A 12,493-nucleotide genomic window follows, 5' to 3' on the forward strand; every position below is an offset into this window, starting at 1 on the left:
AAACACTACCAGTTTGTACAGGACTTTACAAAACATTTTTGCATTATAGGATCTCAAAGTTGGATCATTCTTATTTGTAGTCTCTCAACAAAAACAAAAACAAAAAAGCCAAAACAAAACTCCACAAAACAAAAAAAACCTTCTATTTTCAAATAGGAGAAAACTAACCATATGAAAGGTTAAGTGATTTTTCCAAAATTATAGTATAATGGAAGAGCTTACGTTATTTAAACACACACACACACACACACACACACACACACACACAGCAACAACATAAGCAATATGGATTAGATTTTAGAAGTGTTATACAGAATTTTCTGAATACATTTTGATTATTTGATCCCAAGTAAGGAAAACTAGGAACATTTTGTGGTCGTATTACCATCGTTAAATGAAGAAAAACCCCTCTGATTTAAACTGACTGTATAGCACTGTTTGGGTGTTGAATACATTCTTTTTCAGTCATTTTCAGACCTAGTATAACAAAAATTCCTCTTTAATGATCAGTATTTCAGGCCCTCATGATTCTCTTTAATATCTAAATAATCATTTACAAAAATAAACAGGTTTGTTGCAAAAAGCACAGAGTTGGGTTTTAGAATTTATATTTACAAAGGATCCAATATTTATAAACTTTGCACATATTAAAAAAGCCTTCCTGGGGCACCTGGGTGGCTCAGTCAGTTAAGCATCTGCCTTCGGCTCAGGTCATGATCCTGGGGTCCTGGGATCGAGTCCCACATCGGGCTCCCTGCTCAGCGGGAGGCCTGCTTCTCCCTCTCCCTCTGCCTGCCTCTCTGCCTACTTGTGCTCTGTCAAATAAATAAATAAAATCTTTAAAAAAAATAAAAAATAAAAAAGTCTTCCTGTCTATAGGACTGTATGACACTGTAATATCTTGAGTTTGCAGCCTCTCCCTGGAAATCTTAACCATAGTTTAAATTAAGAGTAAGTTCCAGCTTTCTGAAATGGTGTAAATTATAGTTGTGTCAGTAGGGAGAAAGATTTACTGAATGCTTTTCAGTATGTTTTAAAGCCATGGAACCATTACAAAATTTAGACTGACTCCACAGCTCTTGCTTAGTTAAAACAACATACAATACTACACAGGAATTTAAAAATTATTGCACTGGGGGGAAAGTACTGTCAGAGATGCTCACATTTACCAATCAATCACTTTAAGTTGGCTGAAAGCTAAGGTGCTTGACAGCTGACAAGATTTCTACAATTCCTTTTCATATTTCCTTCAGTACCTGTTGATGGGGACAACCTGCTCATATTTTTCACTATAGCTGTTTGCTGATATACAATTTGTCCCTTTTCCTCAAATATTTACCTGCAAAATAAAATATTCAGTCTTCTTTTGTGACTTACAGTTGACTGATACCTAATATAGTTTCTGCTGATTCCTGGAGCACAGAAGTTTAAGCAGCAGGCTCTGACTGGGTCTGTTCATTGTCACTCAATCACACATTCATTCAACCAATCAACAAGCATTTACAGATAGATCATCCACTATGTGCTGAACTCAGTTATCTTAAATGGAACTAAAACAACAAAAGCTTTAAAGAATTACCGGAACTTTTATTTTTGCTTAGTTTTATTAAAAAAATAAATATGTCATAAAGCTTTATTTTCCTTTAAGGAGAAAAAAAGGAACAAGTTTCATAAAATCAAATAAGCAATGGTAGGGTGTCTTAACTTGAAAAAGATTGGGAATCACTGGTTTACAAGTTATAATTGAATGAAAGAACAACTGTAACAGCCACAGTTGGCTGTTTCATGCCAATGGCAGCAAACAACAAGATCAACTAGGGCAAAATAAATAATTGTGTGGAAGCCCTGATAAGTGCTTAAACAGACTGATTCACTGAGACATCAGGATAGATATATCTTGCTTTAAACAACACAGGAGTTCCTGAAAAGTTCTGTGTAAATGAAATAGCCACAAACATACTAGGAGAGTTCGGTATCTGAAAGAATTCCACAGTGAAAATTCTTTTGTGAACAACCACTTCCACTTTTGTAAATCCAGGTATTTGCTTTGCTTAAGGCAAAGTATACTGAGCTGCTACCTGTCTGAACTGAGGCATTAGCATATACACCGAACATTGCTCCAGCTGGGCCAGTGGCACAATTTCCAAGTTTGTGTTTCTATTAAGTAGTGTAAAATAGAGAGTCAGCCAGGGAACCCAGCTGCATCTGGCAAAGCAGGCATGGGGTGGGATAACCACCTTTAACAATACTTCCACCAATCAACAAATACTTTTGAGAGTCTACTTTGTGCAAAGCACGGTAATAAACCTTATCAATTCAGTTATAGATGTACTTCCTTTCTCTAAAACCTTCAGTCAGGGCCTAGGTCTGGAACTCTAAAATAAAGTAATACTACTAATCCTCAAGACTGACTTTAACCAAATTAGCTGCCCAACTCCTTCAGATTGGGGTAGACAATAATGGAAGAGACTGAGTTTTCTAAGGCTGAAGTTTAACAACACAAGAATCATGTTTCATATAACCAGTTAGTGAAAAATTTTGCTGGTGACAAAAATTTTTCAAATGGTTCTTTCTTTTTTTCTTTTCTTTCTTTTTTACTTCCTCTGAATCCTCAGGCAAATTCTGCAGAACACTTAAAGTTATTGATACTCTCTGATTGGGTGATACATTTCAGTTCGGGTGATACATTTCAGTTCTGCCAATAGAAATAAAAATTTCTTTCCACCCACCAGAATTTCATGAACTTATCCTATACCATAAGTGATGCTTTGGACAGGGAATAAGTATGGTAGTACTAGCTCCAGTCAGTTTTATCATTATAAATAAATAGAACCCTCACTTTGCTCACAGCCTCCATTTCATTTGGCCAAACTTCTACCAGGCTTAAGTCACATTTAATTAGTTAGGCTGTTCAGTTTCTTTTTAAAAATGCTTCCAATACCATTGCTGCCTATATGTACAAGTGTGAATAAAGAGTATGCAATCTGTAGTCTTTTCCACACTGACAACAGTTAGTAAATAATTAAAGAATAAGTGGTCATTTTAAAACTTGTATTTTTCTTTTAAAAAATTTCACTTTCTAGCACTTAAAATATGGGTCTTAAAAGTGCCCTATTAATGTCCAATGCTGTTCCTACTCTGTCCCACCCATCCAAAACCTGCTACAAATGCTGGATTGAGTTCATATCAAATAATTCAGCAGTACCAAGATTTTTCAAATGGAAACAGTGTTACTGACTTCTTCATATTGGATAACAAAATAAGGGTAACTCTGATCATCATTAAAAATGACAAAAATCTGAGGCTCAAAGAAATTATCCACACAAGAGTCATACAGGTCGCTGGTGACACTGCCCGGATTGACAGGAGGGGGCCTTCTCATGCCATGACTGCCCATCGTGTATCTGCCAGTTAGCACTTTGGCCAGAAACATGAAATGGACTCCTTTGGAGGACTTCTTAGAAAAGTTATGAGAGTAGCTTGCCTTCTTTGCAAAATAACTGCCTTGTCCAAACATTGTAGCATGCTTTCCACAGACTCGAGGGTCAAAGTTGTGCTTGCAGATTCCATCTACCACATCCTGGGATGTTCCATGAAATAAATGTCTCTCATTGATTATCCTGTCACGGCCAAACATTTTCCTGTTCATATATTCCTTTTTCCTAATGCAAAGAGTGGACAGGAAATTCAGAAGAAGGAAGGTACAGATCAATTTAATAGGCAAGATGTAGTCACAATCTTCTCTTTACGGTTTCAATGAAGAGGAAATGTTAAAGTAGCTTTCAAGGGCAAAATGCCATCAAAGATCATATTAAAGTTTAAACTTATCTTTTCCACTGCAGACAAGAAAACCCCCTTTTTTTTTTCCACCAACACCTGTTCACTTGCTCTCTCTTCCATTTCAAATCTAGTTCACAAACTTACTTTCTCAGGATAACTTCTTTGTCTAATTCCACCTACCTGAGAGTGTCTCTTCTGAGATTACTCAAACCTGCATGTATTCTTTTTGTACTGCATTTGTTTTTCTGCTGACTTGAGAGGCAGCATAGGAAAGTGATTAAGAGCAAAGCCTCTGGTGCTAGACTGCCAGGGTTCAAACTCCAGCATGTATCTTAGCTGTATGACTGGTGGCAAGTTACTGAACTTACATGGTATGTTTAATAAGAGTATATGGGAGTTAACATATGAAAAAATACAAACATACTAGGTTTTGTCAAAGTCTTTACTATTATGTTCTGCATTTGTCATTAGCTATATTAAGAAAAACTCTTAAACTTTACATACTGCTGACTTACCTTTTATATTTCTCCCAAAGAAACTGGTTTTGGACTCTCAGTATTTGCAAAATTCTATATTTAAACTCAGGCACAGTCTTATGAAAAAGATTATAAATGATTCGATAACTTTTGTCCTCTACAGAAACAGGCACTTGGATGAAGTCCTGAGATGGATGCATATAAACCCAAGTTTCAGGGTAAAAGTTTGCTGAGGTGACCCCATCAGGGCAGATGATTTGTGATGATGAGGTTGCTTCAAGAGGTGGAGGAGCCTGTGTGGGAACACCACCAAGTGTCCTAGAAGGGAGAGGAAGGAATGTCAATGTAAAACATTTAAGTACATCTCACATTATAGTGCTCTATAGCAGTATCTAAAACTATAATTTGTATAGCTTAAGTGCTTGTTTAAAAAACTATATAGAAAATGCTATGTATTAAAAAAAAGATCTTAGGGGGGGCCTGGGTGGCTCAGTTGTTAAGCCTCTGCCTTCGGCTTGGGTCATGATCCCGGGGTCCTGGGATTGAGTCCCACATCGGGCTCCCTGCTTGGGGGGAAGCCTGCTTCTCACTCTCCCACTCCCCTTGCTTGTGTTCCCTCTCTCGCTGTGTCTCTCTCTGTCAAATAAATAAAATCTTTAAAAAATAAATAAATAAAAATAAATTTAAAAAAATCTTAAAGTAACACTGCCTGTACATAGATAACCTATTATTAGCTTCTTCCTAGCCGCCTCCTTGTGGAGAAAACTCTGGAATGTACAAGGCAAGCACGCAAGCCAAGAGCCAATTTATAAATATCTTTACTTTGAACCCTAGACTCCTCTTTTGCCTATATAGTTAAGGAAACTCTGTTTCTAGAGAGCAATGATAATTTATATGTATTCTTCAAACTTTGCTGTACTAAGCAGAAAATTTACCATTACTAAACACTAGGTAGGTGGGGGGAACAGATTGATGGGGAGACAAAGTAAGGTAGGCAGGAAAGAGGGAGCTTACAGAAAGATGACACAAAATATTAAAAATAAGCTTAGGGACGCCTGGGTGGCTCAGGCAGTTAAGTGTCCACCTCTTGGTTTAGGCTCAGATCGTGATCTCATGGGTTGTGGAATCGAGCCCTACATCAGGCTCCATGCTCAGGGGGCGTCTGAATCTGCTTGAAGATTCTCTCCTTCTGCCCTCTGCCCCCTACCCCTGCACGTACACATGTGACTCTCTTTCTCTTTAAAATAAATTTTTCAAAAAATTAAAAAGCTTATACTTTTTGTATAAACACAAACAAAAATCACGGGAGTAGGCACTGAAAGCTGACACTTGGTATTTGCTTCATTTTTCAATATCACAGGTAACAACAAAGTCATCAACTATATTCAAATTTTATAGCTTTAGGTGTGCTTAAGATGGAGCTAATACTTTAAGCTTTAGACACTAGAATGTATATCCTTGAACCTTTAAATTCAGGTCTGTTACACTTTGACAGGTGAGTTTCTATTAAGTAGTAGCTGAATAGTTATTCCTGCCCAATTAAATGCTTAAATTTAAATTATATTTCTTGGCCATTTTCAAAACAGAACAAAAAGGAAGAATCAGAGAGAGAGGAAATCCTGGCCCTGTGACCCAGACTCAGGGCCAGGGTACTAGAACACTCTTCAGCATACAGTGGTCACAAGGAAGCATTAAGTCTGCCAAATGGATTAGGAAACTAAAATTTTCAAAAGAGCTTTGTGACACAGAGGTTACAACCATGAGTGAACGTGCACCTAATCTCCAAGAGCATATCTTATCATCACCCTCTTCATAATCATAGCCACCTTATAGTAAGCACATACTATGGACAAGCATTTTACATTTATCACTAATTGTCATAACAACCCTGCAAGATGGCTTGGTTATCTGTACTTTTCAAATAAAGAAACTGCTAGCATAGTAGCAAAGAACAGAGACAGGATTTGAACCCAGGCCTATCTACATAGTTTCTAGATGCATATTCTTTCCACTGCTACACACTTCACAATTCATATATATATATATTTATATATAAATATAGGAGAAATAAATAAATAAATATATATATATATATATACACACACACACACATATATATATATATATTCTTTTTTTTCTCAAGGTTTAAAAGTGATGGATGTATATCAGGGTTGCAATGCAGGTTTGCCTGACTCCCACTACCACCACCGCCATGTCACAGTCTTTTGACTTTTAAGAGATGACTTGATAAGAAGCTAAAAAGCTATAGAAGCACAACTGCCTTCTCTAACACCTGCCCCCTTCAAGTGGTTGTGCCTATGATTTAGCATGCCTCAAGGTCCCTTGGGAGACACAGATAGAGTTCTGGGAGGAGCCAAGGCTTACAGAATCCCCCATGTACTTTTAAGTTCAGGGGTCAATTTAAAGGGGCACTGGCTTCTCTAACCTTCCTGACAGAGGCATAACAGTTCTTGTCCTCTGGGGCGTTTTCATAAAGCCCTGACAGATTCCTCCAGAGCCTTCATTCACTGGCACATTTTTCTGAAGAGAGGCCCCACTGCTTTAGTAAGATTCTGAAAGGTAACTCCTTCAAAAGCCATCACTATTCTGGAGAAGTGGCAGGAAACACAGAATATAAGCTATTTTTAGCTGTTCCCTCTATTCCTGCTCTGCAAAAAGAGTAAGTTCCAGCCTACCAGATTTTCCAGTATTATTAGGGATTGAAGTACCAAAAGAGGTCTCTCTCTTTTTTTTTTAAGATTTTATTTATTTATTTGTCAGCGAGAGCAAGAGAGAGAGAGAACACGAGCAGGGAGAGCAGCAGGCGGAGGGAGAAGCAGGCTCCCTGCTGAGCAGGCAGCCCGATATGGGGCTCAATTCCAGGACCCTGGGATCATGACCTGAACCCAAGGCAGACGCTTAACCAAGTGAGCTACCCAGGCATTCCCCAAAAGAGGTTTCTGAATTGAGGGAGGAAGGTAAGATTCTCCCAACCACTCTGCCCAAAATAGGTTTTAGGTTGCTGTCACAGCCGTACTGAAATCCTGGCACTGACCAAAGAAGACTCACACATACTTGAATATAAGCCTGTGTAAGTAAATCCTATCCATCCTAAAACAATAAATTAGATTTTATATTCATAATTATCATCCATTCCTATCTACAGACGCTTACTTTTAGTAAGCCAACATCCTAATTGGGCTAAAACATAAAAATGCACATAGACAGCTGTCTGATGGACTTCTACACTCCAGTTGCCATGAGTTAGAAATAGATATTCCAAGCACAGTTACAAATGTGGCTTTATTTTCTGAGGATGTTGAGTTTGTATTCAGCTCATGGGTATTCCAATGACATACCATGTGCTTCACAGTGCTGTACCAGCCTTCTTCAAAGAGGCAAAGTTGAAGGGTATGGAACTTCTAGTCAAGGACCTCTGAAGAATGGATTTTCAAAATTCAAGGTCATCTTTTACAGTCTCCTTCCCTCCCCTTGCAATTTCAAAAGATGTTTCCTGACTCACTTTCAGTGATGAAGTAAAAACTAATTCATTTTATCCTTTGGGGGAGGAGTCAAACTCTATCAGGCTTTCCCATGACCATAGGGTGACTGTACAGGACAGATGTCCTTTCAGCTAAAATGAACTCCTAAACCTCTAAATCTGAGATTTGTTTGCTTATGCAGCCTCAGCTCAAGTATTCCAAGATTATTAAAGAATAAGCTCCTTTTTATCAGCCTCATTAAAAAGCAGCAAACACAAGGAAAAACTATTTTCTTTGTAACTATGAGTGATGGATGTTAACTAAATTCTACTGTGGTAATCATTTTGCAATATATACGTATGTCAAATCATTATGCTGTATACCTTAAACTTAAACTGACAGAGTTGTATGTGAGTTATAGCTCAATGAAACTGGAAGGAATTAAAAGCACCAGGGAAACTCTCATTTATGAGGAGTCAAATTTGCAGGAAATTCATAGATTAAGTCAGCCAGGCCCCTCTCCTCACCTCCCCTGTTCTGGCATTCCCAATTCCTAGGCATCTCTGATTTCCTGACAACTGTGGCCTTTTTGACACTTATGTTTTAATCTGACCCTATGCATTTACTAACACTTAAAAACAAAACTTTCTTCCTGGCTAAGATTAAAATCATGGTCTTTCTGGAATCAGTTTTTGCAGTCTGCTTTTTGAAACTAATCCCTCTCAACTTTCTTCCGACTAGGCCAGTCTGAGTGCCTCATAGCCCCAGACTCTAGGGCACATAGGAACTGAAGGGCTGCGTTTACCCATTCCACCCTGGTGAACTTGCTGTTTGCTTCTTTGCTCTTTTCTCACTGAAATGTCTGCATGATCTCTTTGATTTGCTAAGCTCTTACTTTATACCTGATTATCACTGTTCCAGACAAGAAAACTAAAATAGGAGATTTAAGAAAGAAAAAGGAAGAGATAATAGAGTGACTTTCTTTGTTCTCTTGTTAAGACTATGTTACAAATGGTAAGGTGCCAAATTTGTGGCATTAATTCTACTACTGCTTATATTATTTTCAGAGTTCATACTTTTACAAAATAAGCCTAAATTTAAAAAGAGGGGGAGGGGTTATTCCATAATTATTTGTCTTAGGATTGAAACAATCAATGTTCACCATTCTGTAAAACTCCCCCAACAATGCAGCACTCGAATGAGCATTCTTACTCTCACTCAGAAGCTACATCTTGCTTGATTGGCTCAGCATGCCAAGCTGCTGGTCTCACTAATGAGTTCTACCGTCTCACTAGGAGGACAATATGTTCCTAACTACTGGACGCTGACACTATCTCCAGCTGTGCTAGTGAAATCACAGAAATGGCATTTTTATTAGCTTCTAATAAAAAAAAAACCTACAAGGTAAGATTTTTCACACTTGGACTAGGAAGAAAGCACACATTTACCCAAAGCCAACATATATTTCTAAAATAAGCCTTACTAAAAATTGCTTTTGGATACTGAGCATTTCAGGGATTTTTATTCATTTATATTTTGTTTTTAATGTTCCCTTTGCAATCTCATAATTAGAATCATTAAAATTCTGTCATTATGATCTGGGAAAAACACAGTTTGAGACTGAAATTAAAAAAAAAAAAAAACTAGTACGAATATAAAAACAGCATCTCTAAGAGAAAAACCAGTATTACTCTAGACCTCCCCAGTCCACAAACCCAAGTAAACCTAGCATTATTTTAAAAATCAGGCTCTAAATATGGTATATCTGATGAAGAGTATATAACAATTTTCCTAGAGTTACTAACTTTCAAAGATGGCCATGCTATTGTTAACACGCTCTACCTTTTTGGCATCTATGGCTATCTGGGGGTGAGGAAGAAGAAATGGCACTTGGGAAAATGGAAGAAGAGCTCACCTACAATTCAGAAGGTTGAATTCAGTCTCAACCTAGAAGTATGACAGGTAATTTTAATGAGTATTACAGGAAGGTGGGCCTTACTTAGGAAATGAGAATGCAAATTCTTTGAAAAGAATCTTTCCCATGAAAATTTACTCAAGGAAGTAGAATTGGAGAATGCCACCTTGAAGGACGCTCTCTACTTGCCCTGGAAGTTTACCTGTACTGGGAAGCAGTCCCATTACATGGACAGTTATCATCAGGAAACTCAATCTTCCACATAGGAAGCAAATGCAAACTGCCTCATTCCAGATATAATTACTTTTTGTTGTACAAAAATGTTACTTCTTGCTTTCCATTCAAAAAAATCAGTTGGATAATCACTCTTTTAGAGAGGTTAATTGTAGCTTATCTGAACTCCACTCTTTGAAGAATTAAACCCATAGAATAACTCAAAATTTCACATTCTAGAAGTAATAACCAAGTTAGTCTCTTAATTTAAAATCTTTTACTCTTTGGTATTCAGTTGTACATTTACATAAAATGTACTCTCATTTTATGAGAGTAAAGATAAGGCTTTCCACTGACACTTACTGTAAATATGGAAGCAGTGTAAAACACGAGCGGAAGAGGGGTCTCCTTTTTATTTCTCTCCTGAAGAATGAGTTGTGGAGGATGTAGTGGTTGTTCCACATCATAAATCGGACCTCTTTCAGACCTCGAGAGTTGGCTTCTTCAATCAATCGAATAACAGACTGGAGTAGAAAATAGAAGGTAAAGTACAAGAAGTTAGAAAAAAGCAATCACTATGAAATATGAAAAAATGTTACTATAACTAAAGACAAAAATAGTTAACCTTGCTGTTAACATCAGAAAAGTTTCAATAAAGTACACAGAGTCAAATTAATTCCCTTTACACAGGATTTTTGGGGAGGGAGGTATGGGGGCAAAGAAACAGAATAGAAAGATGTTCCTTCTTCAGAAGAGCATGGATTTTTGCCTTATGAAACATGTGAGGCCCCAGGAACTACTCTGTTCTATTTTGAGGCCTTAACAATGTCCTGGAGATTTTTTTGTTTATATTTCTTAAGGAAATTTTCAGAAGAGGATTAAAGATGGTACTGTATACAGTTCAAATTAACTAGTTAAGTTCCAAATCCAAGAAGTCTTTCAGAGGAAAAACACAGGGACATGTATTCTGAGAATACATTTTAAACAGCCTCTTATTCTCCTTGGAAGGTATTAGATACTAGTGATTACTTAAAAGAGTCTCAGAAATCTTAATTTCCTTGTGTATTATTAAGCAATTAACATACTAGGTAGTTTTCTTTTGCTATTGCCTTAAAAGAAAACCTAAGGGTAAATAAGTCAGTTCTCCCTTTTTGTAATGCTAGAAATGAATTTAATCAAATCAAAGAAGTCAAATCTTTGGGCATGTGAAATTAATCTCTAAAGTCCATTTCACTGTTTTTAAACTTGACTCAGAATTCTCATTCAGAGGCAAAGTAAACCCATCATCATTTTAAAATCTTACTTTGTGATTTATGAGCTATTCTTACCATCTCAGACTAAGGATACATGTACACATATGACAGAATTTTAAATGACTGCTTTGCCTGACCACAGCTCAATAAACATCTTCAAGTATTTCTTCCAGGGGCTTAAGAGTACTTGTTTCCCATTAGACTTCGGAAATGCTAAGTGTAACACATGATCCAATGAACATGAGCCCAGGAGCCAGAAATAGCCAGAATTACACCAGTGCTCATCTCATTAAAATTATTCCAAAGGGCCACTGGGTCTGAATACTTGGTTTCTACAGTATAAGATACTGGGGAAAGCATTTTACCTCTCTGATAACAATGGTCTTTATGGATTCCAGATTAATGGAAAGAAATACATCCTCAGAAAAATTGAGAATAATGTTAATTATATCGACACGACTCAATTTTACATTAGTAAGCTCTTTGATTTGTTGTTCTGTCTAGTTACTGTTGTAAAGGATTAGAAGGAAAGGGCAGTGAAAGACAAGAAAATTTTAAATGCACTTTTTGGAAAAAGAATCTGTAAATACCTCAGGATACTCTCTCCATCCAAAGTGGTCCCTACAGAAGAACTTCCAGATTGTGTGATAAATAGAGTTTACATTGCTAGAGGGTGGTGTGGACAGCCTTCGTAGTTGGTCAAATTCAGTTGTTTCATACACATTCATGGCATTCAAATCTGCCCAAAATTCTTGTCCTCTAAAAAGAACCCCCCAAAAGAACTGTTAATACATTTGCAAAATAGAAATATCTAAACATCTATCAGACATTAAAAATACGTAGTATAGCATGCTATAGAATTTTCAAAACTTATTTGGAACAAAAGGACATTACAGGTTGTTTCCTCATTTCCTACATGCCTTTTCTTAACAAGACCAAAGGTTCCAGGCCACGGAGTCATGGTAGGACTGACTGATGCTTTCCCACCGTATCACAGACGTAAACCAATCAACATAATCCAACCCGCCCCCAAACCCTGGTGTTTCAGTCAATCAGGGAGTCAGTTTTAAGATGAAGCTGACATAGCAAGCAGATAGAGAAACAAAAGGAACTTCTCTTGAAGCTTGCCCCTTTTTTCAGAGGTATCAGTTTAACTAAGTCAATAGAGAATACACAGTATTGCCTGAATAAAGGGGGAAAAAAAGAAAAAACAAAAACAAAACACCCAGATGAGACCAGTATTGCTATTTTACCCAATATCAATACTATCTTTTATCCGGGGGGCTGGAGGGGGAGAAGTTGGCAAAACATGAAGAGAAAAATAGTTTGGATTACTATGAAGTTTAGCTATGAGAATATTTTTGTCATTTTGTT

At 37.2% G+C, this 12,493-nt stretch overlaps 1 protein-coding gene across 1 annotated transcript in view; it reads right to left on the reverse strand.

Annotated features, from left to right (window-relative positions):
* Positions 1-1,566: 1,566 nt before the first annotated feature.
* TIPARP (TCDD inducible poly(ADP-ribose) polymerase) overlaps positions 1,567-12,493 on the reverse strand; it is a 31,248-nt gene continuing 20,321 nt past the window's right edge. Inside the window, exons 3-6 of the mRNA XM_028103116.2 lie at positions 11,710-11,878; positions 10,230-10,390; positions 4,296-4,574; positions 1,567-3,662 (exon numbers count right to left, since the gene is read on the reverse strand). Coding sequence (XP_027958917.1) covers positions 3,215-3,662; positions 4,296-4,574; positions 10,230-10,390; positions 11,710-11,878 — 1,057 coding nt within the window. The 3' untranslated portion in view covers positions 1,567-3,214. The remainder of the gene's footprint in view (positions 3,663-4,295; positions 4,575-10,229; positions 10,391-11,709; positions 11,879-12,493) is intronic.

Source organism: Eumetopias jubatus, unplaced genomic scaffold (genome assembly GCF_037043125.1).
Source record: "Eumetopias jubatus isolate StellerSeaLion01/CBP00866 unplaced genomic scaffold, mEumJub1_p1.0 scaffold_1, whole genome shotgun sequence".
Taxonomy (NCBI): Eukaryota; Metazoa; Chordata; class Mammalia; order Carnivora; family Otariidae; genus Eumetopias; species Eumetopias jubatus.